Source organism: Leucoraja erinacea, chromosome 2, assembly GCF_028641065.1.
Source record: "Leucoraja erinacea ecotype New England chromosome 2, Leri_hhj_1, whole genome shotgun sequence".
In the NCBI taxonomy this organism is placed as follows: Eukaryota; Metazoa; Chordata; class Chondrichthyes; order Rajiformes; family Rajidae; genus Leucoraja; species Leucoraja erinaceus.
In genome coordinates this window covers 109231094-109259029 of record NC_073378.1, presented here as the reverse complement: position 1 = coordinate 109259029, position 27936 = coordinate 109231094, and the positions used below count along the sequence as shown (strand labels likewise).

Genomic DNA, 27936 nt, shown 5'->3' with positions numbered 1-27936 from the left:
TTTTCTTCCTTCTCTTGTGGCGCAAAAGATACAAAAGTTTGAAATCACACACCACCAGATTCAAGAACGGATTCTTCCCCACTGTTATCAAAGTCTTGAATAGACCTTGCACAAGATTTTTCAATCTACCTCAGTGTGGCCCTTTGTTTCATCTGCACTTTCTCTGAAGCTGCAACATTACATTCTGCACTCTGTTTATTTTCCCTTTTGCATTTGCAAACAAAGATTTTCACTGTATCATAAAAACCTTAAAGGTACTTGTGACAATAATAAACTGATACCAATATCAAAAAAAGGTTTTGTTTTTACATACAGTTCACCAAAATCCTTCAGGATAGTAAATTTGCTATTTTTGTTTCCTGTTTATGTTGTGTTGTTGACTCTTAACGACTCTCTCATGTGGCTCAGCTAACCTCTCTCAGTTCAAGTGAAGGGTAAGAGGCTTAGAGATACAGCGTGAAAACAGGACCTTTGTGCCACTGAGTCCACGCGGCACCAGGGACAATTTACAGAAGCCAATTAACTTACAAACTTGCACATCTTAGTACTGTGGGAGGAAACCAGAGTACCGGGAGAAAACCCACGCGGTCAAAGGGAGAATGTGCAGGATCCATACAGACTGCACCCGTAGTAGGGATTGGACCCGGGTCTCTGGTGGTATAAGGCAGCAACTCTACCGCTGTGTCACTGTGCCATCAATACAGATACATAGATGACCATTATGCTTTATACTATCAACCCAAACTGCCTGTGAAATTCAAGAAACTTTGAGTGTTGAAGAAATGGAAATTCCCTTTCTAAATCAAAATAAGTCCTATGGTAGCGATGTTACAAAACCTACCTTCAGCGGCGCTGCAGATCCGCCACTGTATGTGTGTGCGATCCGGTGCTTTGGTGGGGGGGGGGGGGGGGGGGGGGGGGGGGGGGATTAAAATGCAGGTTTGTATCGCTTGTCGGAGAGGGATTTCCTTGGGCTGCTAGTCGATGAAGAAAAATCGATCGGACTTCCATTCCCGTTTAAAAAAAAAATGTTTTTATATAAATCGCTGTACAATTTAATAGTTGGATTAAAGTAAAGCGACTTCGAACGCCCTCAACGTGACGGATCAAAATATACGATACGATATTACTTTATTGTCAGACCAACTCTGAAATTTGTTTTGCCATACAAATAAAATAAAGAACACAACACGCGATAGAGATAAAGTCCAACATAAAACATCCCCACACAGCAGAATCAAAGTTTCCCACTATGAGGGAAGGTACCAAAGTCAGTCCTCTTCCTCTGTTGTTCTCAATGTTCACCCGTGGTCGGGGCCTCCCGAGCTCTCCGCAGGCTCCGCTACAGGCGGCCCGATATTCAGGCCCGCCCGCCGGGATGATGGAACTCCCACGTCGAAACGGGAGAACAACCTCCGCGGCTTGGACCTCCGTATCGGCCGCCTCCTACCGGAGTCCGCGGCTCCTAGAGTCCACAGGCCGCGCTGGGCGGAGTTTCACGCTGGCGGCCCTCGGCAAAGGGTCCCAGGGACTCCGCAATGTTGAGGTTAGCGCCGTCCGCATTGGGAGCTCTTCAAACCTCAGCTTCGCGATGTTGTAGCAGCGGGCCCAGCACCCCGGAGCTTCAAACGACGATCCAGGTAGGCATCGCTCCACTTCGCGGTGAATCCAGCGCTGCGACTCAGCTGCTGAAGCTTTGGTCTGGTCCCTGGCAGGAAAGGCCCCTCCAATCGGGATGGTAGGCCGCGAGGAGGGGGCCGAGGACACTGCTCGGAGAATAGTCGCGTCCTCGCCAGGAAGCGACTGGGAAGCGGTTTCCCCCTTACCCTATCCCCCTCCCCCACATAGAAAAAGTAAAGAAACTCCAAAACACACTTAAGACAAACTAAAATTTAAAAAATATTTTTAAAAAACGACAGACTGTGGGCTGCCTTCAGTGCTTCAGGCTGCCTTCCCTAGTGGCCGAAACAAAACAAAGGGTAAGTCGTGATTTTCACATATAATACGATGCGAAAATGTTATTTAGTCCCCAAACGATTCGGTCATGTCTTGCCTGCTGAAATGGGGTTAAAATTCACGGCAACGGCAACGTTCCAATCGATCGCATTCCAGAAACACCCACTCGCAAGATGATTTAAATTCTTTTTTTTTGGACAATCATGTCATAAGAGCATCTAAATCGTCTATATTTTGTGTTATTGTTTATCCATAATCAATATTTTTATACTAAATATCCACAACAGTTTTTGTCACATGTATTGTGCAAAAAATAATAATTTTGATTATATTGAGAGTGGATGTTTCTAGATTAATTTATGGGAATTAAACATTAAATTCATTCCATTTGGCATGACAGTGAGATTTAAAAATCATGTTATATTGTGAATTCTTGTGTGAATGGGATTAGTTTGTTATTTGGATACTTAGGCTATTTTAAAAAATTGCCTTTTCTTAAGAAATGTATTGATTTGATGAAACTGATGAAAATGAATTTTTTGTTGGGTATTTACTATTTATTTTAGCATTTAACTTTATCATTTCTACCTTTTTTCTAAAACTGCAAATACTAACTTGTTTCTGTTAATGCTGTTCAGTGTTTTTTTCCCTTTACATTTTAAACAGATGTCTCCGAAGAAGAAATACAAAATTGTCAATCCAAATGCCCAGCAAAAGAGACTGATTTAAACAGCATTCGCAGAGATTATCCGAATTTGGACTACTCCAAATGTGATGATCTACAGGACATTCTTAATGGGAAAGTAGTGGGCAGAAAGGCATGTCATGGGTGGTTGGAAGAGCAAAAACGTAGTTTACAATGCCAAAATTAAAAAGTTGAGGAAAAACAAGGTGCACAGAGTTGCTTATTGGTTACAATCTGAGGAGTGTGACAATGCTACTGATTATGATATGCCAATGCACCAGCTAGCAACTGATATTCTCCATAAAGACTTGGTCTATTGCTAGAAATGGTAATTTATTTACCTATCTGTTACAGACTTACAGCATATAAAACAATAATATTAAAGTTCTGATCTTGAGGATAGCACATTTTTGAATTTTCAAGGCAGTCTGGGTGTTTATTACTAGTTCCGTCACAACGGTCAATTTTGTAATTAGCTACAATTAGGTAACTAATTATATGCTTTAATTTCAGGTCATCCAAGTAAGATGTTTTATATTTGTTTCAGAATGCTTCAATCTATAATAACTAAAAATTTCATTCAGTTCTCTTAATTTTTAAGACAGTTATGGGCTTTTGACTGTCCTCGATCACAGCTTTTGTGTTAAGTCAATGGAAAAGCAATAGGGAACAAGATGCTAATTTGCAAGTATGAAAATGTCCATAGCTTTTTTAATACTGAAGATATGAAAGTGAATTAGGTGTCAAATTAAAGTTCTTTTTATGCATTATCCGATGGGATAAATTACAGGCTTGATTTTTTAAATCTCAAAATTTTGTAACATTCCTACCTATGGTCTAGGTTTTCTTTACATTACAGTTCATTGAACTTCAGCCATTTCCTATGTTGACCATTCACCTTTGCTTTCCTGTCTTTCATGGCATGTCTTTGGCCATCCAGTAAGTTTGTGACAACTCCCTCACCCACCCCCCAAAATGTTCAGCGTTTGTTAAAAGTATCTTGTGTGAACTTTCTTGATATCTGGTGTGAACTGCCTTGTTACAGCATTATATCTCTTTTATACTTGGATGGCTAGAAAAAACAGAATTTTGCATTAATATTGAATTAATATTGAGCGATTGCATCATTAAAAAAAAAAAAAAAACTTTTTGTCTGTTGCAGCAGTGAACTAAAGAGAACAATGCTCTTCAGGCCTTCACCTTAAAAAAAAAACACACACATTCCCAAACAATTATTCATCCATAATAATTCAACCAATTCCCAGACTTACTAGATGTTTGCAGATAGCACTTTGTAGGATATCACAGCACTGGATTCTGGAAGGTACTGATGATAAACATTGGCATGCCACCTGAAAGGTAAAGCATCAAAGCACTAAATAACAAATAAGGGACTCGTAGACAATGGCATTATGAATGCAAGTTATTTTCCCAAATATAAAATCGAAATTATACAATCGAAATTATCCTCCGATTTAGGACTAATCATTAGTCAAGGTTAGACCCCAAGGTTAGACTAAATATAAATATATGAAATGTGCACCAAAACCAAAATGTACTTTTAACCCCGCAACCTCCAATGAAACAATAAATGGTTGTCACTATGTATTGTATATCTACTCTGTTCAGATAACATGCAGAACAAAGTTTTTCACTGTACAATGGTTCATGTGACATTAATAAACATAAATCTAAAAATGGGCATGATCGACTGAGCCAAATGACCTATTTTTTGTTCTATAAATCCATGACTGTAAAGTTATAATATCTGACATTGCCTGTTTATTGTCCAGAGTAAACAAACAAACCTTCCCTTGCTGGAAAATATGCTTTGTCATGACTGAATCATGTATTCAGGTCAGTAATCCATTAAGACTATTGTAGCGGTTTTGACAAAACTGACAGGCTAGAAGGGCTTTTTCAGTGTGCAATTTATGTTCTGATTTAGAGTTAACCATATTGCTATTGATTGGCAGTCACGTATATGCTAGAGTAATACAGGCTGATGCACAAAGGAAAGGTCTTTTCCTCACAATCATAAAATTAAAAATAGAAACAATAAGTACATTACTTTTCTGGCAACGTTTAAAAAATCTATTGTTACAGTTATTTTGCATCCACAAGGCAAATCAATTTCCAATACAGGCTGTGCTGGTTGGAAATGCCTTTGCTGCCAAGAATATATGTGGACTGCAATTGGAAAGCTCTATCTCAGTAAGCCATTCAACAAATGAATGTCATGGTTCGGATATTTAATTATCAATGAGAATATTTCTCACTGCTTGATTTATTTGGGCTTCTTAGATCTTGAAATATTCATATAAATAATTTCAATTGACATTTTACTTTTTGCTTGCTTGTAGTGGCCAAATAAATCCTATAATTTCATTTAGCAAATAAAGACATGCACAAAGTTTGTTTAATGGACTAAAACAGAAAAATTGCAAAAATGTTATGCACTGTCCACAGAGCACTAAGATTGGAGTTCTGTTCTCTACAAAGTGATGTCTTGAAAACAGAAATGTAAAGCTTTTGTAGACACAAGACAACTCATAAAGAAGCCTAATAGTTCCACTCTTCTCCTTGTATCTCTTGGCTATCACCTCTTCCCCAGTCAACAATAGGCCATTATGGACTCCCCCCCTATCTTAGTCATCTGTTTTGTTCTGGCCTTTTATTACTTCCAGTACCCTCCCCTCTACTTTCAGTCTGAAAGAGGGTCCTGACCCGAAACATCACCCATCCTCTTTGTGCAAAGATGCTGCTTAACCCACTGAGTTAATCCAGCACTTCGTATCTATCTGAAGCTACTATAACTTCTTCAAAAACATTTAGGGATATGTCAAAACTGAAAGAGTTATTGTAAAGAGTAACCAAACAATGGTCATAGATACAAGCACAAAATCATACCAACCAGTCAATAACCCATAATTCCTGTGTGTATCCTAACCAGGAGGTTCAATCCAGAGCTGGCAGCCCAGGCTGTGGAATACTCAGCATTAACTCCACAGCACATTCAGTTCAATCCAATCAAAACAACAACAAGCAAATAAACTTCCTGACTGTCTTATATATCAATGTTCATGCCTGTTTGAAGGGTTGTAGTATGGTTGGTTTGAACATTTTAGGTAGAGGAAAGGTGCACCAGGATACAGAAGCAGGGGAGGGAGGGAGTGAGTAAAAGAAAATGAGGAAGGATAAATACCAGTGCTCCACAGAACACCATATATAATAGTGGTACAGCAAATTAATAGGGAAAATTAAGCACAGCTAGACAGCATGGTGGCACATTGCATAATTATTAATGCAAAGAAAATAAAAGGTTAAAATAGAGAAACTTCTAAAATTCAGGAAATTTGCTAATTGAGCAAAAAAAAAAATCAAATTTCAAAATCACTCGCCTACCTTACAAGATTCACACAATATTTATATAAACGTGAATTTTATTTTAAAATGCTCAGGTTCTAAAGAAATTATTTATGCACATTACAGGATGTTATTATTTATCAAGATAAAAACAGATTATTGTGGGGAAAAAAGTCCATGCCCGATTCAGAGGAAATATCACTTCAAAACATTTTAAGAACACAAACTGTTCATAATCTAATGTATAATGCAATTTGCTGAATAAATGTACAGTACATTATAGTGTCCATATGGCAACTCTTAACATCAACAATATCCAGACCGACAGCTGTCATCCACTGTAGGCGTCACTGCAAATGTAATACATTACCTCAGTTATCTCCCAGTGGTGGACAAACTGGTCTAGGTCAGTCGCATAAAGATGGATTGATGAAAATTGGGACTGACTTATATGAGGATTACTGCTGCTGTTCTGAAGCCAAGTCAACTCTTCTCCTGAGAATCCTGCAATGCATAAAAATGTACATAAAAGAAAAACATGGTAAACCAAACTTCTCAGTAAAACACATTTATAAAATGTGACCGTTCTGATGCTATCTCTGATGTATCATGCAGAAAATTAAGTTAAAAATAGACTTCAAAATTCTCACGGTGGTTGCATTTAGCAAACTCTTATGCACAAGACAATGAGGCAATCATAAAAGAAACTCATCAACTTTAAGAGCCTCTAGTTCCTTACAAGATTGAGGAGGCTCGGTATGTTGACGAATACCGTCGTAAACCTCTACAGGTATTCATACAGTAGTGAGCATCAAGGGTTGATTCAGCAACTCAATCACGGAGGAACGAAGGAGGTTAGACACCGACCAGTCCATCACAAGTGCTGACATCCCTACCATTGATGGAATCTATAAGAGGCGCTGCCACAAGAAGACTACCAGTATCAAAGGCCCACACCACCCTGCCTACATTCTCATTTCATTCCTACTATCAGAAAGGTGGTAAACAAATCCAAAACCATGACCACTAGGTTCAATAAATTGTTCTTCCAACGACCATCATGCTCTTGAACTCTGCATAACACTAACGTCAACTATGAACTATGGATTGTCTTTGGTTGCTCCAAGGACGACGGGTTTACTTTTGTACTTGTACTGGTGTTACCCTGTAATTTATTGATTTTTTATTTGTTATATATTATCTGTGTGTGTTGTTTACAGGCCTGTTAGGCTGCTGCTAGAATTTCATTGTTCCATTTGTCAGTACATATGACAATTCATCGTTTGGTTCTTGACATCTGTATTAAAACAAAGTCAATTTAACATCATGAATCAATAACCATGGTAAAACAAGGGAAATAACTCTATGATGCAATATTTGAGCATAGAATTCCTTTAGCTCTCCAATCGTAAAACCTGATCATGGATTTTGCACTTATACCCACTGCAGTCAAGGCCATCCTTTGGAAGGAGTAAGGTGAATGTATTGCCCGTCAAGCAGGCTGCTTTATCTTGTATGGTGTTTGTATTTCTTGAGTTTTATTGGATCTACATTCATGTAGTTAAGTCAAGCCCACATAATTCCTGATCTCTGCCTTGTTAATGGAGGAAAGATTTTGGCAAGTTATTTGGGAATTTGTTCATGCAAGACATCCAGCCTCTAACCTGCTCATTATGCCAGATCTTGTGGAATTTCTAATCACATTGTTGATGCCATGGATAGGTTGGAATTGCTTGACTATTTTACACTTTAGCAGGCTTCATTCTTACACTTATTCGAGTTTTAAGATTTGACTCTTACCAGCCCTCACCTAAATTTCAAGTACAATTTTCCGAAAGGCTCTTCTGCCCATCAATTTTGCACCGACCAACGAGCACCCATAAATTACTTCTATCCTTTTGGACCACTGAGGCTTTAATAATAATAATAATAATAATAATATATATTTTTTTAATAAGTCACTAAAGAAAAGCACAAAATGCTGGGGGTGGGGAGAGATAGGGCCAGGCAACATCTATGGAGGACATCTTTTCAAGGCAGGGCCCTTCTTCAATCTGAAGAGCCCCGACCAGAATAACATGTCCAATATACAATACCGTTTATTTGTCCAATGTCCATTCCCTTCCCAATGTTACCTGATCCATTGAGTTACTCCAGTACTGTGTGTTTTTGTCAAGATTCCAGCATCTGCAATCTCTTCTATCTGCAACTGCAGAAGAACGCTTGAATGGAAACAAAGACTTTTAATATTGAATGCAAAAGAATAAATTTAAATTGTTCACACCTGTCAATGTAGAAAACAGAAAACTGAAGTAATCCACATCAGTGACCAAGCTGTTGGGAAGTGAAGGACCCCATCCACCAAAATAGGACCTAAAATTAAATTATTGACATAAAATACTTTGCATTTTTTAATTCTCCACATAAATACTTACAAATCTATGTATTCGGATATATTTTGCTTAATCTTGTAGTTTTGATGAGTAAAGAGAAAACAATTCAAAGGATATTTGAAAAATAAAGAGTGATTGAGATTGAAACGAATTGAGAGTGCCTCCAAATTAAAATTTAAATGGATCCACTTTAAAAATATGATCATAAGGTTATAGCCTTTATTCTTATAATTCCATCTAGTAATTATATTTCTTTACATAGAAAGAGTTAGGGAGACTTGTCACATGAATCCGGGTGACGCCACAAGTGGCAGCCTTGCCAACAGCCTGTTTCGTACTTTTCTTATTTTGTTGTTTTTAGTCTATTTTTATTTGGATGTTTTAATGTATATTTAGTTTGGTATTTATATGGGGTGTGGGGGGGGGTTGAGGGAAACTTTTTTAAAATCTCTTCCCCCCACGGAGATGTGATTTATTTCCATTTCGAATCTCCATCCTCACTGCGGCCTTAACATCGTTGAGCTGGCGGTCCCTTTGTAAGAGGTCGACTTCGGGAGCTCCAACCACAGGAGATTCGACTGCCCCAGTCGCGGGAGCCTCGATCGCTCCGATGCGGGGGCTTCGATCCGAGGTCGCCAAAAAACAAGATGGACATGCTGCCTGCACTGGTGAGGACTCGGAGGGAGTGCCGTGAGTGCAGTGATCTCGGTGTTTGCGGGAACATCGCTCCTTGAGAACATCCTGGAGCCTGGTGCGAGTGTGGATGACTTTCTGACTGTTCGGGCAGACAGGGATTGCAGAGAGAGTGACAGCGGTCGGTAAAACTCTGGTCACATCACGGTGAAGGAGCGTGTGGACATGGACATTGAACTGTGGGTCTCCGCTTATGCTGCATGCCCTAGGCATTCTCACACGTCGCTGTGGTGGCTGTTTATGTTTAATATTTATGTTATTTTGCATCTTGTTGCTTTTTTGATATGAATGTATGGAAAATTAAATTTCACTGTACCTCTGTACACATGGCAATAAAGGACCATTGAACCATCGGGTTAGGACACTATTACATTAGTGTCTTTAAATATGAGAGCTCATACGTCAGGCTGTTGTTTATAGACTCGAAATTGCCGTTCAATAGTATCATCCCCTCCAACCTTCCTTCCATTGGGCACCCTGGGAGCTTTCTGGGACCGCTGGGCACTGCGCTGGGCACAAGTTGAATGCATACTTGGCAAGGATTGTAACATAGGTGTATAGTAGTTTATTTAGTATATTTGTTTGCCTTGTATTATGGTGGCGGGTCTGTTTTGTTTTATTGTATAGTAAATATTATTTTAAGTAATTTAATACATTTTTTTATTTTAAAAAAAACCCTTCCATCCATTGACTCCATCTACAATTCTTGTTGCCTCGGTAAGGCCACCAGCACAATCAAGGACGAGTCTCACCCCGGAAAGTCCATCTTCTCCCCATATCCCAACAGGCAAGAAGTACAGAAGTGTAAAAACACCCACCGCCAGATTCAAGGACAGTTCCTTGCCTGCTGTTATCAGACAACTGAACCATTCTATCAGCATCCAGAGAACTGTCCTGAGCTACCATCTACCTCATTGGAGATCCTCGGATTATCTTTGAACAGAATTCTTTAAACAGAATTTATCTTGCATTAAACGTTATTCCCTTTATCCTGTATCTGTACACTGTGGATGGCTAGACTGTAATCATGTATAGCTGGAAAGCACACAACATTTGTCACTGTACCTCAGTACATGTGACAATAAACTAAACAATAAACTAAACTAAGGGCAAAGGCCTTATAAAGAGTGTTGTGCTCCAGCTTTCCAGGCTCTATACTTTCCATGATGTAGCGTTTTTGATGTGTGCATCTATTTGGCATGACATTTGGTATCAACATGACAGAGGTACATAAAACCCACAAGGAATGGCAGATGCTGAAATCTTGAGCAAAACACAGTTATAATTTTCTGTGATCACTTCTTCAATTGTTTTACCTCCTTCACTCGCTTAGTCACCTATTGTTTTGTTATGATTTTTGCACCTACAGGTGCACAACCTTTTATCCGAAAGCCTTGGGACCAGACACTTGTCGGATTTCGGACATTTTCGGATTTCAGAATGGAAGATTTTTAGCGTAGATTAGGTAGGTAGCGCAGGCGGCTTGAAAAGTCTGGAGCAGCTGCCTCCTCCCCGGAGACCGGGAGAATCATTGCATAAATGTTAGTCAGTTAGTTTGGAGGGATTTTATGTGGTGGTCGTGGTGGTGTAGGGGTGAAGGGGGAAACTTTAATTCTTAGTCCCCTACCTACCTGGTCGGCGACTCCCAACCTCGCGGAGCTGGGGGCTCCGTCCGGCCGTGGGCGGCGCCGGTTGTAGCTCCGACCCCGGCAACTCTACCCCTGGCTGCGAGGCGCTCCAAATCCAGCGCGGCCCGCGGCCGGACGTCCCAGCTCCGAGAATGTCGGGAGTCGGCGGCATCGCAGCGCTGGGATACCAGCGGGGAGCGGGCAATGCCTTACCGGGTCGCCGTGCGGCAAGCTCCGGAGCACTGTGGCCACCTTCTTCCAACATTCGCGGAGCGTCGCTGGATTTGGAGCCGCGGAGCTGGGGGCTCCGTCCGGCCGCGGGCGGCGCCGGTTGGAGCTCCGACCCCGGCAACTCTACCCCTGGCTGCGCGGCTCCAAATCCAGCGACGCTCCGCGATGTTGTGTGTCGGCGGCCACAGCGCTCCGGAGCTTGCCGCACGGCGACCCGGTAAGGCATTGCCCGCACCCCGCTGGTATCCCAGCGCTGCGACGCCGCCGACTCCCGACATTCGCGGAGCTGGGGCGTCCGGCCGCGGGCCGCGCTGGATTTGGAGCGCCTCGCAGCCAGGGGTAGAGTTGCCGGGGTCGGAGCTACAACCGGCGCCGCCCGCTGCCCCACCGGCCACAGCGCTGCGGAGCTTACTGCACGGCGACCCGGTAAGGCATTGACCGCTCCCCGCCTCTCCGACCAGGTAGGGGACTAAGAATTAAAGTTTACCCCTTCACCCCCCTTCACATAAAAGCCCTCCAAACTAACTGACTAACATTTAAGCAATGATTTACAGATGTTTAAGCGTCTCCCGGTCTCCAGGGAGGAGGCAGCCGCTACAGTAGTACAGACCTGGGTTGACCGTGGGTCGTTTTGGGTCAAGTTTGGCGCCAAACGCGAGCTTTGGTGCGCAGACGACATCTGGAAAAAATGGCCGGTTTTCGGAGCTTTTCGGTTTCTGGAACTCCGGATAAAAGGTTGTGCACCTGTACTACTATGAGGATAGAAACAAAATGTTTAAATATTGAATTTTCTAATTCTCCATTATCAATTCTCTTCTCTCAGTATCTGTCAGGACTTTCTCATAGCATTCGTGTCATGCTCGCAATCTTTTTATATAGCGTCCATCTTTATTCACATTTAGTGTTTTCTTTGTCTTATTCAATATTTTGAGATATTATAATCCAAAATTCTTCCAATCATCAGACATTTTCACAAGATTTTTCTTTCACGATCCTAAACTTCTTTAGCTAGACCTGGATGGACCACTTTTTCTAAGAAATCTTTCATTTAAAAAAAAAAAAAAACATTTATTGAAAATGATGACCTGTCTCATAGAGGCCTAGAGTCAATCTGAATGGAAACAGGCCCCCTCATCCTTGTCGACATACATATGATACACTTAATACACATGATCACAATATATTGGTCTAGGAAACTCAAATACATCTTATGAATTTAGCCTCAAGTTGACAAGAAAAAAGCCACTGTGGCGGATAGTTGGTGCTTAGTTTATCTGATTATAATTAGTGCACAGTTTAATTGGTGCATAGTTTATCTGATTATAATTAGGCCGGCAAACTACTACACCTGCACAACCTCTGTCCAACATTGGGTTAATATCCTAACCCTGTATCCAAATCACAGTAGGAAACCTTGAGCAGAACCAGTCATCATTGTTCCTCAAATGGATGCTGAAAAGACATCCAGTCCCTTGTTAGCATAAACAATGCTATTAAAATAGCTGCCAGAAATGATCAAACATGCTTTTAGATATCATCAGACTCTTTTTGAACCTCAGAAAATTGTCCTTTTAAATATGATCTCACTTTCGTGATTTGTGTGGGGAAAACCACGAAAATCTGTCCACAATACCCGTTGGACAAGAAAGCTGCTGAATAAAATACTACCACCTACAGGGTAAAATGTTATAATGCATTTTAAATTAATTTCTATGACTGGGTTAATTAGAAACCATCAGATTTTAGATCACAGTTCAAAGGAAATTACAAATACATGTCTTGTATTTCAATATGCAAGTACGCTGTTGAATGCAACACAATTCTATAATGATTTCAAGAACAAAAATACCACTTATCAGCTCGCCAAATTTTCTACAGTTCTAATTGAGCAGTCAAGCCATCAGAGCACAAAGAACGCAGTGCAAATTTCCTGGCTTTGTGCTCTGATAGGTTTTCAATATCAGAATTGTCGGCATATTTGTTATTATAGTTGTATCTCATTCTACCACTTTCTCTAGTAGTGCATTCTACTGTGAATGTCATACTTATTCTAATTGGTTATCGATTTTCTCTCAGACTATCCAAACAAAATACCTTCAAAGTCATTTGATGTGATACTGTGCCTTCTTGCATGGTTTAAACCAATACTTCCCTGACGATAAGAGGAACATCTCCAAAAATACAATGGTCAATGTTTCTCACTTTTGCACTAGTCTTGCATCTAGCCTGCAATTGCCAGGTATATTATCCTAATTCCTGTTAACTATTTGGGAGCCTGCAGTACACTCCCAACAAGGTAATCATCCCCTTTTTCTTACTCAGTTCCTCCCGTATAGCCTCACTGGACGAGCCATCGATCATGTGACCTCGGACTACTGCCATGATATTCACCTTAATGAATAAGGCAACACACCCTCCTCTTTTACCCTCACCGCTATCTCATCCCTGCCATTGTACCCTGGAACATTAAGATGCCAGTCCTGTCCCTCTCTTACTCAAGTTTCCATAATGTCTACAACCTCCCAGTCGTACGTACCTATCCACACCCCGAGTTCATCCGCCTTTCCCGTCAGGTCTCTCGCATTTAAATAAATCCAATTCAATCAGCTCCCTGCCATGCTCCTTCCCACCCTGTCCACTGAACTTTCATTCATCACCTTCCATACTGAGTTCCAGCCTCTCGCCTGCCTCAATCTTGCATTGGATCTTGCCACTGCTAATCTAGTTTAAACCTACCCAAGTAGTACTAGCAAACTTGCCAACAGGATATTGGTTCCCTTATAGTTCAAGTGTAACCCACCCCTCTTATACAGGTCACCTCTGCCCCAGAAGAAATCCCAATGGTCCAAAACACTGAATCCCTGCCCCTGCACCAACTCCTCAGTTATGCATGTCCTATCTTCCTGTACCTGTCCTCGCTAGTCCTGCAAAGTTCCCTTGTAAAAAGGATTGGAAATTTATGGCATGCCCATCCACAATCTCCCCACCTTGCTCAGCAATCTAGACTGCACCCCACCCATGCCATTTGACTAAACTAAGATCTTTTTCCATCAATTACAATAGACAATAGGTGCAGCGGTAGGTCAGGTAGGCCTTCGAGCCAGCACCACCATTCAATGTGATCATGGCTGATCATCCCAAATCAGTACCCCGTTCCTGCCTTCTCCCTATAGCCCCTGACTCCGAGCTCTCTCTTGAAAGCATCCAGAGAACCTGCCTCCACCGCCCTCTGAGGGAGAGAAAAAGTGTATCCTCGTCTCCGTTCTAAATGGCTTACTCCTTATTCTTAAACTGTATCCCCTGGCTCTGGACTCCCCCAGCATTGGGATCATGTTTCCTGCCTCTAGTGTGTCCAAGCCCTTAACAATCTTATATGTTTCAATGAGATACCCTCTCATCCTTCTAAACTGCAGAGTGTACAAGCCCAGCTGCTCCATTCTCTCAGCATACGACAGTCCCGCCATCCCGGGAATTAACCTTGTAAACCTACGCTGCACTCCCTCAATAGCAAGAATGACCTTCATCAAATTAGGGGACCAAAACTCCACACAATACTCCAGGTGTTGTCTCACTAGGGCTCTGTACAACTGCAGAAGGACCTCTTTGCTCCTATATTCGATTCCTCTTGTTATAAAGGCCAACATGCCATTCGCTTTCTTCACTGCCTGCTGCACCTGCATGCTTACTTTCATAGACTGATGTACAAGGAACCCCAGATCCCGTTGTACTTCCCCTTTTCCCAACTTGACGCCATTTAGATTTAGCTTAACTCTAAGTTAGTTTTAAACAACAGTAAATCCCACTTATCGTATCTTTGTATCAAACTGCTTTTCCCATTTACAATACAATACAATACCGTTTATTTGTCATTTGAACCTCACATGAAGTTCAAACGAAATTTGGTTTCTGCAGCCATACAAGAAAAGAACCAAGACACACACCAACACAATTTACACAAACATCCATCACAGTGAATGTCCTCCTCACTGTGATGCAAGGCAAAGTCTTGTCTCTCCCCTGCTCTCCATTCCTCTCCCGAAGTCAAAGTCAAAGCCCCCGGCGGGCACTAGCAAGTCCCACGGCCACTTAAAGCCGCGCCGGGCGATGCAAGGCCCTGCCCATTTCTGCCCATAATTGAAGCCTCCCATTCCAGAGATTATCACAATAAATTTCTCCATTGTCTAAACATTCACCCAATTTCCCAATAGCCTATACAATAGCTACGTTATTGTTTTAACATTACATTGTCAACAGCACTGACTGGAAAAACCTAACATCAACTATAAACAAAACATGTTGTTAAAAAAAAAATCTAAACTAAAATATGCTGCATTCTACTCTTTTACTCAAAAATATCCTACTATCTACTTGATTTTGTTCACAAAGAAAACATGCAGTAAATTTATATATTTATAATTTTGGTACAAAAGTAAAATCAAAGATAGACCTTACTGCTGTCCTTCACTTTATTTTTATCCACTCCCCATCCTCCTCAAATTCTTCTCCATGGAGGCAGAAGGAATTCCCATTTGGGAAATGAATAGCTGCTGCCACATTTCTTTCACCAGCTCACAAACAGAAAGTCAAAAGCCACCATCTACTGAGATGATATAATTGTCACTTTGAGGGAAAAAAGGGCAATTTTAAAGGTTATGTCTATTGTATTGTCCTTGAAAATAGCACAGAAGCTGGAGAAGTTCATCCAGACAGACAGGAGATTTTCTTTTAAATGACTGACAAGAATGAGATTGAACCCATAACCTTTCCTTTCAATGCTCCATATCTTGATAGATTTTTAACAAACCACTTCTACAATCTCAACTGAAATTGGCTCCTGTATGACCCAGCCCTTTCATATTCTTTGAATCAAACAAGAAAGCACACAATGGCTTAATTAAATTAAATTATCAGTTAAATCAGAACAAATGGCTGGTTTTAAAAGCAAATAAAAAACTGCTGGAGGAACTCAGCAGGTAAGGCAGCATCCGTGGAGAGAAATGGACAATCACGTTTCAGGTAGAGACCCTTCATCTGGACATAGTCCAAATGAAAGGTCTCACCTGAAATGTCGACTGTTTATTTCTATCATATATGCCGAATTCCTCGAGCAGTTTCTTTTTTGTTTCCATCGTTTAGTTTAATTTATTATTAGTGTCACATGTACCACGATACAGTAAAAAGCTCTTTTGTTGCATGCTAACCCGTCAGCGAAAATACTTTGCTAACAATCAAGTCGTCCACGGTGTACAGATTCAGGAATAAGAGCATAATGTTTAATGCAAGATAAAGTCCAGCAAAGTCCAATAGTTCGGAGGTCTCCAATGAGGTAAATGTTAGGTCACGGCTGCTCTCTAGTTGGTGATAGGACAGTTCAGTTGCCTGATAAAGCTGTGAAGAAACTGTCCCCGAATCAGGAAGTATGCATTTTCAAACTTTTGTACGTCTTGCCTAATGGGAGGTGGGCGAAATCGGGGTGAGACTTGTCCTCGATTATGCTGGTGGCCTTGCCGAGGCAATGTGAACTTCAAATGGAATCAATGGAAAGGAGGTTGGTTTGTGTGATGGTCCGGGCTATGTCCACAATTCTTTGTAATTTCTTGCAGCCATAGATGGAGATGTTCCCAAACTATGCCGTGATGCATCCCGATAAAATGCTTTCTGCGGCAGATATTTAGAAGTTTGTGAAAGTTGTTGGGGACATGCCGGCCTTCCTAACCCTTCTAAGGAAGCAGAGGTGTTGATGTGCTTTCGTGGCCATTGTTTCGATGTGGCTGGTCCAGGACTAATTGTTGGTGATATCTATTCTTAAGATCTAGAAGGTTTCATTCATCGCTACTTTGATGTATTCCGGGATACATGTACCACTTCACTTCCTGAAGCCCACCCCAATCTCCTTTGTCTTGCTAACAATTAATTGTTATCTTGGCACCGGGATACAAGGTTCTCAATCTCCTTCGGTACTCTGTCTAGTTATTATATGGTATCCGGCCCACTAGGGTGGTGCTGCCTGCAAACTTGTAAATTGAAGATAGATACAAAAAGCTGGAGTAACTCAGCAGCTTAGACACCATTTCTGGAGAAAAGGAATAGATGATACTTCAAGTCGAGACCCTTCTTCAGACTGAAGACCCGCTCAGTTATTTCTTTTGTGTCTATCCTCAGTTTAAACCAGCATCTGCAGTTCCTTCCTACACAACTTGTAAATTTAGTTGGTATTTGGTTGCAGTCATGAGGCGTGTAATGGAGAGCTGAGAACTCATCCTTGAGGGGCACCAGTGTTGAGAATTATTGTAGAGGATGATATGTCATCTATCCTCACTGATTGTGGACCGTTGGTTCAGGAAGTCGAAAATCCAATTGTAGAGGGGAGTGCTGAAGTTTCACGGGTTTGGAGATGAGATGGCATAAATGGTATTGAAAGCAGAGCTGTAGTCTATGACTAGGAGTCGTGACATAGATGTTTTTCTCATCCAAGTGTTCCATGGATGGGTGTAGGGCCAGGAAGATGGCATCAGCTGTGGATCTGTTGTGGTGGTAGGCAAACTGCAGTGAAGCAGCGGCTCTACCAGCTGCGCCACTGTACAATTGAACATGCGCTTTTAGTCTAAGACATTTACTTCAAGAGTTTGCTGTTCCTCTGTGAGAATAAATATAATCTGTGCCATAATAAATTAGATTGAAAAATTCCCATTATTGTGTACTGCCAACACAAATTTATCCAAACTCATCGTTGTTCTGTTTAAAGGTAGACAAAAATACTTGAGAAACTCAATGGGTGAGGCAGCATCTATGGAGCGAAGGAATAGGTGACGTTTCGGGTTTCAGACTGATGTGGGGGTGGGGGGGAAGAAGTAAGGAAGAGGTGGAGACCTGAGAGAGCTGGGAAGGGGAGGGTAAGGAGGGAGAAAGCAAGGACTACCTGAAATTGGAGGTCAATGTTCAAACCGCTGGGGTGTAAACTACCCAAGCGAAATATGAAGTGCTGCTCCTCCATTTTGCAGTGCAACACTCTGGCTATGGAGGAGGCCCAGAACAGAAAGGTCGGATACGGAATGGGAGGGGGAGTTGAAGTGCTGAGTCTGTTTAAATGTATTTTCTTCCACATGGGTACCTTTATTTTTACCTGTTACAACTCTAGTTCAATTATAGCAAAAAAATATCCTAGATGAGTTTAGTTTAGAGACATAGCGAGGAAACAGGCCCTTTGGTCCACCAAGTCCGTGCAGACCAGCAATCTTTACACTAACACTATCCTACATACTAGGGACAATTTTACAACTTACCGGAGCCAATTAACCTACAAATCTGTAGTCTTTGGAATGTGGGAGGAAACCAGAGATTCCGGAGAAAACCCACGCAGGTCATGTGGAGAAAGTACAGACTCCATACGACAGCACCCATAGTCAAAAACAAACACAGGTCTTTGGTGCTGTAAGGTAGCAACTCTACTGCTGCACCACCATGCCAAGTTAAATTACTAACTTGCATTGCGAACATATATAAATATGTGAATGGGTATTTGATTGGCAAAGTAGAGTCAAAGAATCGTACTGTACGACTCTATAACTTATAAATTTGAATAATTTAACAGCCTTGTTGTGGACAATAAGTAGAAACTCAAAAATAAACATTTCTATTATACTTAACAAGATTACATAACTAGATAAGAGCATTATTTTGCCTCTGTGGTTCAGAAGAAAACGCAAATTTTAATAAATAAAAATTTGGAAACCTACCTTGTGTGCAGTATTCGGATTAGATTAATAGCAAGTTTGGTGGATAACCTTCCCATAGTGCAACAACGACTCAGACAGGACAGCAACTCTGATGAAATACGTGGCAAGAAATATACAAGTTGTACCAACGAATGTTGAGTTTCAGATGGAAGCAGCACTAAAGTGCCATCTTGTGGATCTAAACAAAGATTACAATATCAATTAGATATCTTGGGATATTCCATCATTAAGACAGAGGCTAGTTTCATAAATCAATAACGGAACAAATTATGAAAAAGGCTCCAATAATATTTGAAGACATAACCAATTAAAATTGGTTGCTCTAAGGAAATATCTGGGTCAGGCACAAAATGTTGGAGTAACGCAGCGGGACTGATAGCATCTCTGGAGAGAAAGAATGGGTGACGTTTTGGGTCGAGACCCTTATTCAGACCATGTCATATCTGGGTAATTTGCTTTCTAAAAATAAACTGTTCTGGTTTCCTCACTGATTTGTACCTTTCTTGTTCCTGTCACCCTACCCATTACTAGGCAACTTCTACATCAAAAGGAAACATGTAGGCAATTATGAATTCTTATAAGAAAGAAAAATCCAGTTTTAAAATGTTTACTTTGAGGTATTTGGGAAAGCAAAAAATATTATATACACATTGAATTTTCGATGTAAATCATAACAAATATGGCTGTTTTTCATTTCTGAATGATATCACTTTTAAATACCGTCCAGACTAAAAACAGCTATAAATGTGAGGGTCAAATGGAATGCTTCTTTTATTTCTCAAAAATAATTTCCCCCAAGGAAGTGGATTGAACTTGAAAACACCCTGCTTAGTTATACACTATCTTCTTGCATACTCAACAATTAGAATTATTTTCAAAATGCAAAATTCAATTTGCTCAATAAAATGCCTGATTTTGAATGAAACTACTTTTTCTATCAAATATTTATATATGGCAGTATAATCTGTATTATTATAAAACTCTGATCTTGGATGTGGATGTATTTGTGTGTTTGCTTGTGTCTTTTTCTGTGATTCACATCTCCTCGAAAACCCTACGCGCTAATGGCGAAAATTTTACATATTCCGGTAGAGATTTACCTTATGTCAAAAATCAGCTCATCTGAAAATTTGGTTCATTATTTCACCCGAGTTATTTCTTCAAATTATTCACAAATCTGAGATCTTTTTTAAATCTAACGAGCTGATGACGTCACAATGGCTCCTCTCGCTCACAGTCGACCGGCCGGCCGTCCGCAGCCCAGCCGCCCCCCCCCCCGTACTACTTGGCAGCTCTGTTAACACCCCCGCCAAGTTTTGTCAGAGCATTTCATTTTGTCGTGTCTTGCTCACAGTCGACCAGCTGCCCGCAGCCCACGCTGTTCCATTTCGCTGAAAAGAAAAATTATTTTTTATGTGCAGTCATACCCATGTAAGATTACAAGAATGCATAACTTTGCCCCCCCCCCGACTCGCAGTCATTTTGTCGTCTCCCGACTCAGTCGACATGCACTTGGCCGGATGTCCGCAGCGCAGCGCCCCGCCCACAGCCCCCCCTCCCAGTTCTCTGGATTGAGACCGATGAACACGCAGTACGCTTGCGCCTCAACTGGGGTTTCCCGAGGGAACCCGAGTGATGCCGAGCTTTCATTTCCAGAACATTCTTCACCGTCCTGCACCGTCCGCAGCCCAACAGTGGTCGCGAGAGGTCCCAAGAGCTGCCGAGGCTCACCCCCCACTCGTAATCGACCCCGTCCTCAGCAGCCGAGTTCAAGTCCCCCTCTTGCCGAGTTCCCTTCCGCCTCGAGGGCAGGGATCCTTAATATAATATCAAGGGGGGGGGGTGTGTGTGTGTGTGTGTGTGTGTGTGTGCGTGTGTGTGTGTGTGTGTGTGTGTGTGTGTGTGTGTGTGTGCCGCAGCCCCTCCCCCCTCCCCGCAACCGCTCATTGAGGGAATGGGACCCAACTGGTCCCCCTTGGTCTAGTATTTTCTAATATCCCAAGTATTCAAATTATGTAAACAGAATTCAATGGCTGTTGTCCTAATATTTCATTGGATCCCTACTATTTCCATCCAGTTTTACATTAACAAGTGAGCTAACAGTTTTTCTCTTTCCTTCATTTTCGAACATGAATGATCAACAGAAATCAAATACATGCAGGCATTAGAAATCTGAAATTAAACCCCAAAATACTAGAAGCATTCAGCTGGTTGGGCAAGACTCCTGAGACAGAAGCAAAATTGACTTATTCACGAGTTAAAAAAAATAATCTTTTCACGAGAAATGAAAAAAGGCGAGAAAACAAATGTGATGCAGAGAAAGAAAAAGGGAACATCTACGTTTCAGTGCCATCCAGGTGACGTTATGCTATTGGTGCCGTCTAGTATTTGATGAATTACGTACGCAACAGCCAACTTGCATAAACCACACTTACATAAACAAATAATTCACTATAAGTAGCTCCGTTTTCTCAATGACCTGTGTTATTGCACCAGGAGGAAGGCAAGGACTTCCCATCCAAAGCGCTGAAGTAACTCAGCAGGTCAGGCAGCATCTCTGGAGAATAAGGATTGGTAATGTTTCGTCTTCGGTCCCTTCTGTAGACTGATACAGTCAGAAGAGGGATGCCAACCCGAAACAGCACCTATTCATGTTTTTTTTTGTATTAAGTGTAGTTCTTTACCTTCACGTAATTTTAAGATGATTCCAACTTACGTAAAGGTTTACAGAACATAACCCTTATGTAAATCAGGGGATGTTTGTACTGGATATTTCCAGCATTATCTTTGTTTCAGGTTTCCAGTAGCTGCTGCCATTTATCTCTCACTGTTCCAGTATGTTTCTTTTTAATTCCTGTCCCCCCTTCAACCTACACCTGTTCATTCACTACCCAGACAGTGCCAAAAGTATTGTCAACCCTAACACAAATATTCTTTCCTCTCTCCATCCTTCCCCTTTTGTGTAATCAAACTTGTTTTCTCCAATTCTATTGATGCTGACTCTCAATGCTGAATGTTGTTCTTTACACTATACTATCCTAACATGCTGAGTATTTCCAACATATTTTACGACAACATAAAAAATTGCATGAAATTTAAAAACTTAACATTTACAAATTCAAATACTTAACTATGAAGAGTTAAAATAATTTAAATCATTAACTATGAAAAGCAGTACCATTTAGCAGCAGAGTATAAATTTAGAATTCGAACCATGAGAATATTTGTTTTACCCATAAATGAACATTATTTGATGTGCTCAATTCCATCTGAAACAAGAGATGCCTCACCATATAACCTGTAGACATTACTTTGAAGACTCTGAAGTAGCTCTTTGTTTGAATGGGCAGCTGCCACATGTATTACATCAATAAGTTGTGCTGAAAGAAGTGGATTCTTTGAACCAAGTTGTGCTAGTTGTAATGGTAATCCAGCCAGCCAACGCGATAACACTTTACTTCTACTCAAAAAAAAAAAAAAAATCAGTCATCAACAAAAAGCAGAGCAGTTCAATGAGAAATTGTTCATATTCATTGAATTAGAGAAGCATTTGTAAAGGAGCTGTACAAAATCCTATTTTAAACTAAAGAAATGAAATAAACCATCTATATCTATGTACGATTAAAAGTCTTCTCCTGCCTGTCTGTGAGACCAAGGAACTATGCCAAAAAGGTACACAATAGCGCGAAAATGCTGCACTGGCAGTTACAGCTATGATGTCACAATGGGATTGTAGCCCTGCCCACTACAATGTTGCAATCCCAGTACACCGAGTCCTGGCAGCCCCAGCAAGTGCAATTTGCATTTTTTTTAAAGTTTAAAATGAGGGAGGGTAAATAAGTGGAAATTAGTTTGGGGCTATGAGTGAGTGGTGGAAGATTGCACTGGGGGAACAGGTCAGCGGTGGAATATTGCGTTGGGGAGCGGGTTGCGTTGGGGAAACCAAGCCTGCCATGGGGGGTATACATCAGTATCAAATATTTTGTTTGGGGAATGGGTTGCATTGGGGGACCGGGCCTCCGGTGTGACAAGGACCCAACGAGTCCCATTTGGTCTACTTAAATACAAAACTCTTCATCCACTACCAGGAGACATGCAATATTAAAATGTTTCATATCAGTGACCTTTATTTGAAATGTGAACTTCATAAAAACTCCTACTGTTGAACAAACTTATGGCATTATATATGCACTAAGAAATCACCAATTTAGTTTTAGTAAAAATTTAGTTGTGTTTCTGTGCGTTTCAACCAGACTTTACAGGAAGACACACTATAGAAAGGATTGATTGCAGCTAGGGAATTCTGGGCAGCATGCTTGTAACAATTAGATATTTTCTCTTTGGCAATACTCAACAATAAAAAAAAGTTTACTTTCTGAAGAGTGTATCCAATTAGATTTATCTGCAAAATATTTATCATTAAAAGTATCATTTTCTCAAAGCTGCTGAAGATATAAAATCGATGGCAAATAGTATGATGACACCATTGGAGGAGAATGGATGGATATGGATTATGTGCAGGTCCAAAAGAGCCTGTTCCTGTGCTGTACTGTACTGTTCTATATCATTCCGCCAGTAACTGAGATCTGGACTAAATACAGAAATAAGAGTTCAAATTCCATCACAGTGACTGGCTAATTTAAAAATCAATTATTTAAGAAAATCTTGAATAAAAATGATGAACTAGCAATTGGATTGGCATGAATAAAGAAGGCTTGCTTAACTGGTCTGACCCAAATATGACTCCAGACCCACAATGACTGATTACCAACCACCAGTTTCACGCCGACAAATGATCATCAATACACTAGTTCTATCTTACACAATTACACAAGGGACAATTAACCTACAATCTTGCACATCTTTGGAAATTGGGAGGAAACCGGAGCACCGAAAGAAAAGGCCACATGGTCACAGGGAGAACGTGCAAACCCCTCACAGACAGCACCAATAGTTAGGATCGAATCCGGGTCTCTGGCGCAGTAAGGTAGCAACTCTACCACTGCTCCACTGTTCTAAAAAGACTTTTAATTGAAACAAAAGTAGAATAGACCATGGCAACAACTTCATTTGGTACACTGCAGCTGTTGTGTAACTAATCATTACTTAAATAGCAATGAGCTGCAAGCAATAAACACTGGTCTCTACACCAATGCCTAAAAGAAACATTATATTAATCAAACCAATGCTGCCTGCATATTAATTAAAAAATAGCAACCTATGAACAGCACTAAGTGATCCCAACGCAACAGATCAGAACAACTTATAAGTAACCTCTGTTACTTATCACTTAAACCAAGAACAGCAACAATGAATCAGGGGTTGTGTTGAAAAAAATTAAACTGTTGGAGGAACTCAGTGAGCCTGGTCTGAAAGCTTATCTAAAACGGAAGATGGGAGGTGATAGATTGGTGTTGTACAAGGGGAAATCAATCAGTGTAGACATTGTCACATATAATAAGGAAAATCTGGACTAAGGATACAGACCCATTGTACAGTCATATTTTTATATTTTCAATTTTTTTTAAAGAATCTATTTGCAATTAAAAACTGTCCAAGCATATTTGTCAGTCTGTTATTACATGTCAGAACTATAACTAGTCGCGCAATGGACAGATAAGTAATTTTCGAAATCAAATGATAAAATCCGAAAGGGAAAAGTTAGGAACTCCATACATTACCTAGCAATCTGAAGATTAGATGTTTTCTCTCTCAAATAAAGGCCACTAAAGAAGTTGAGCAACATGGTGCGAATAGAAAGAGAGAGACCCTGTTGTTGATACTGTGTGTAAACTGCCCTCAATAATTCCTCTGTAGCACCTGGATTATAAAGTGAGGAAAATAAATACTTCAAGAAAAACAAGCTACTAAAAGATCCAAACTCTCCAAGATTTCACAAGATGCATGTTGCTAATTTCATTCAAAGCAAGACAACTAGCCCCAAATATCCAGCATTATAGAACTTTAATAATCTGACAGGCCCTCTCTCACCCAATCCCTGCTATGAAAACATGTCCATGTGAATGTCCCATGGTATTTAGATGGGACGAAGCTACATGTAAAAAAAATGCAGATAGCTAAATGTCTGTTGATGCCCATCTAGCTTTGTGCACATGGATGGGCATGTCAGCAAAGTACCCAATAACATTGCAGAACCAAATATTGACTGGGAAAAAAGGAAACAATTGAAAATCATTTCCCTTTCTTCCTATTTTCCTTTTTTTTAAAGGAATGCTTTAACAAATATATTCATGCAGCCCATTTCTTTAAAAATTACTTTTAACTTCAAAACAAAAACATGTTTTTTTTAAATAATAAACAGGGTTCAGTGTGTAAGGCATAAATCTGTTTAAGAAATTGATAGTTTATGGATGGTCACAATGACCAGGCATTGTGATTGCACAGGTTGATTGCAGACCCAGCAGATTTGCAAAAATACATAATACACAAGACTTTGGAAACATAATGCTGAATTTTACCGATAAAATGAACGTTTAATCCAGTACTTCCTCACCTCTGTTGTGCTGTATCAGTACAAGTCTCCACACCAACACCAGAATCCCACTCAACTGCTGACAGGCCAATTTCCTGCCATCTGACAAGTTTTCTGTCACAAATTTTCGGATTTGATCTAACCAGTCAGAATCCTGATGGACTGTTACAGAATTGGTGAGAGACACCATGACTTGACACACCGCCAGATTCAATGCAAGAGAATGATCTGGAATGTTCATAAATGGTGGCGCTTGCTTGTCCCTGAAAATAAGGGATAACATTTTAATCATATTCTTCGTCTTAATGCTTCACACTTAATGCAGAGTAAAAATAACTTCATTAATAAAATCTTTATACCTTCAGCCAAATTAATATGCTTACTGTTTTTAAACAAAGGGAAGATATTCAGATGCTCTTATCCAAAACTACCAACTGTCTGATAATGAAATCAATCAATTTCATATTTCCTCATAATGATACAATATAATGGAACTTTGTTTATCCCAGGAGGGAAATTGGTCCGTTAACAGTCATAAAATACAACAAATACAACATGAAATATGAAATTAAAGTGATGAGTGAAAAGTCCAGGATTGTGGATGTTCAAAGATTGGGGAGTGGTGGGAAGGGGAGTCAATCACGAGGAGACCATAAGGCCCATTGAGTGTACGCTGACTCCATGTAATCTATTCTCTCACACATGGACAATAGCAACCTGATTTCCACACCAGTGATAATTTACAGTAGGGAAGTAAACTACATCTGCGCATTCCTCCCTCGGAACATGGACCCGTTGCAGTTCGCATACCGTCCGAACAGATCCATGGACAATGCGGTCTCCCAGGTCTTGCACACCGCTCTCTCCCATCTGGACAGCCAGAAGGGGGGTTACGTGAGGATGCTGTTCATAGACTACAGTTCAGCCTTCAACACGATAGTCCCCACCAGACTGGCCGGGAAGCTAATGGAATTGGGGCTCAACACCTCCCTGTGTGCCTGGGTCCTGGACTTTCTCACCGCCAGGCCCCAGGTAGTCAAGATGGGAGGGAATACATCAAAGTCCCTCACCCTGAGCACAGGATCGCCCCAGGGTTGCGTCCTCAGCCCCCTATTGTACTCCCTGTACACACATGACTGTGTGGCTAGGTTCAGCTCCAAGTCAATAATTAAGTTTGCTGATGACACTGTGGTGGTGGGCCTGATCTCAGACAATGATGAGAGGGCCTACCGGGAGGAGGTGGCTGATCTAGCACTCTGGTGCCAGGATCACAACCTCCTCTTGAACATCAAAAAAACGAAGGAGCTGATCATGGACTTTAGGAGGGCACATCATCCGAGGACATACACTCCATTGAAGATAAATGGGGATCCTGTGGATAGGGTGAACTGTTTTAAATATCTGGGAGTCCACATCTCCGAGGATATGACATGGGCATCACACGCCTCAGCACTCGTGAGTAAGGCAAGGCAGCGCCTTTACCACCTCAGGCAATTGAGGAAATTCAGAGTGTCTCCGAGGATCCTCCAGTGCTTCTACACAGCGGCGGTGGAAAGCATCTTGTCCGGAAATATTACCATCTGATTTGGGAATTGCTCTGCCAAGGACAAGAAGGCTCTGCAGAGAGTAGTGCGTTCGGCCGAACGCACTATGGGAACTTCACTTGCCCCCCTGCAGGAACTATACATCAGGAGGTGCAACTCCAGAGCCAACAATATCATGAGAAACCCCTTCCACCCCTGCAACGGACTGTTCCAGCTGCTACGGTCAGGCAAACGCCTCTGTTGCCATACGGTGAGAACGGAGGTTGAGAAGGAGTTTCTTCCCAGAGGCCATTCGGACTGTAAACGCCTATCTCACCAGGGACTAACTCTACTGAACATTTTTCCTTCCATTATTTATTATGTAAAATAATATGTGTGTTATGATTGTGTTTATAGTTGTTTGGTTGTTTGGTTGTTTGTCTTTTGCACAAAAGTCCGCGAGCATTGCCACTTTCATTTCACTGCACATCTCGTATGTGTATGTGACAAATAAACTCGACTTGACTTGACTTGACTACAAGCAAAATGACTTTGGGACTGGAAGAAACCCAAGCATCTAGGGATAACCACATAGAAACAGGAAGAGAAGGCAAACCACGCAGGCAGCAATGGATATCTTGTACTGCATAGAAGTGTACTACTACAGCTTCGAAGAAACTGTCCCTGAATCTGGAGGTGTGCAATTTTAAACTTCTGCACCTCTTGCCTGATAGGAGAAGAGGGAGTGGCCAGGATGAGACTGGTCCTTAATTATCCCATACCTGCTAACAATTGAAAATGAAAAATCTTACTCCGAGTGTGCAGGTTGACGGATTACCATTACGGGTGGGGTCATAACCATGTAAGAGTACAAGAATGCATAACCTGTTTATTGTGTATGTCAAAGCTGCTTTCTTGCATTTGTCCAGAAGTTTATCATTGAAAGTCATTTGGTAGCAACGTTTCCCCATGGCCTGGGGGAAAGTTAAGAGGCTGGAATCTCTCTCATCTCTCTCACCTCGGCATTCCCGGAATCATTTGGCGTATTGCAAAGACAACTGCATCTGCAGTTTCTTCCTCGGAGCAGAGAAAAAATATTGGCTGCATCCATCTTCTGCTTCAGTAAGGGAAGCTGGTCAGTGACTGCCCGCAATGCCCCTCGGAGACAGCGTCTGATTGGCCGTCGAGTGACCAGTGCATTATGTGATTGGACACAATAACCTTGGAGACAG

The 27936-nt window shown here is 41.1% G+C and overlaps 2 protein-coding genes across 3 annotated transcripts in view; both read right to left on the bottom strand.

Moving 5' to 3' along the window:
- erp44 (endoplasmic reticulum protein 44) overlaps window positions 1-27936 on the bottom strand; it is a 317180-nt gene that overhangs the window by 234637 nt on the left and 54607 nt on the right. The window lies entirely within an intron of this gene.
- The window catches only part of tex10 (testis expressed 10), a 52194-nt gene that overhangs the window by 10504 nt on the left and 13754 nt on the right, over window positions 1-27936 (bottom strand). Inside the window, exons 6-12 of the mRNA XM_055663156.1 lie at window positions 25203-25444; window positions 24370-24508; window positions 21979-22148; window positions 18689-18866; window positions 8292-8380; window positions 6378-6511; window positions 3913-3993 (exon numbers count right to left, since the gene is read on the bottom strand). Coding sequence (XP_055519131.1) covers window positions 3913-3993; window positions 6378-6511; window positions 8292-8380; window positions 18689-18866; window positions 21979-22148; window positions 24370-24508; window positions 25203-25444 — 1033 coding nt within the window. The remainder of the gene's footprint in view (window positions 1-3912; window positions 3994-6377; window positions 6512-8291; window positions 8381-18688; window positions 18867-21978; window positions 22149-24369; window positions 24509-25202; window positions 25445-27936) is intronic.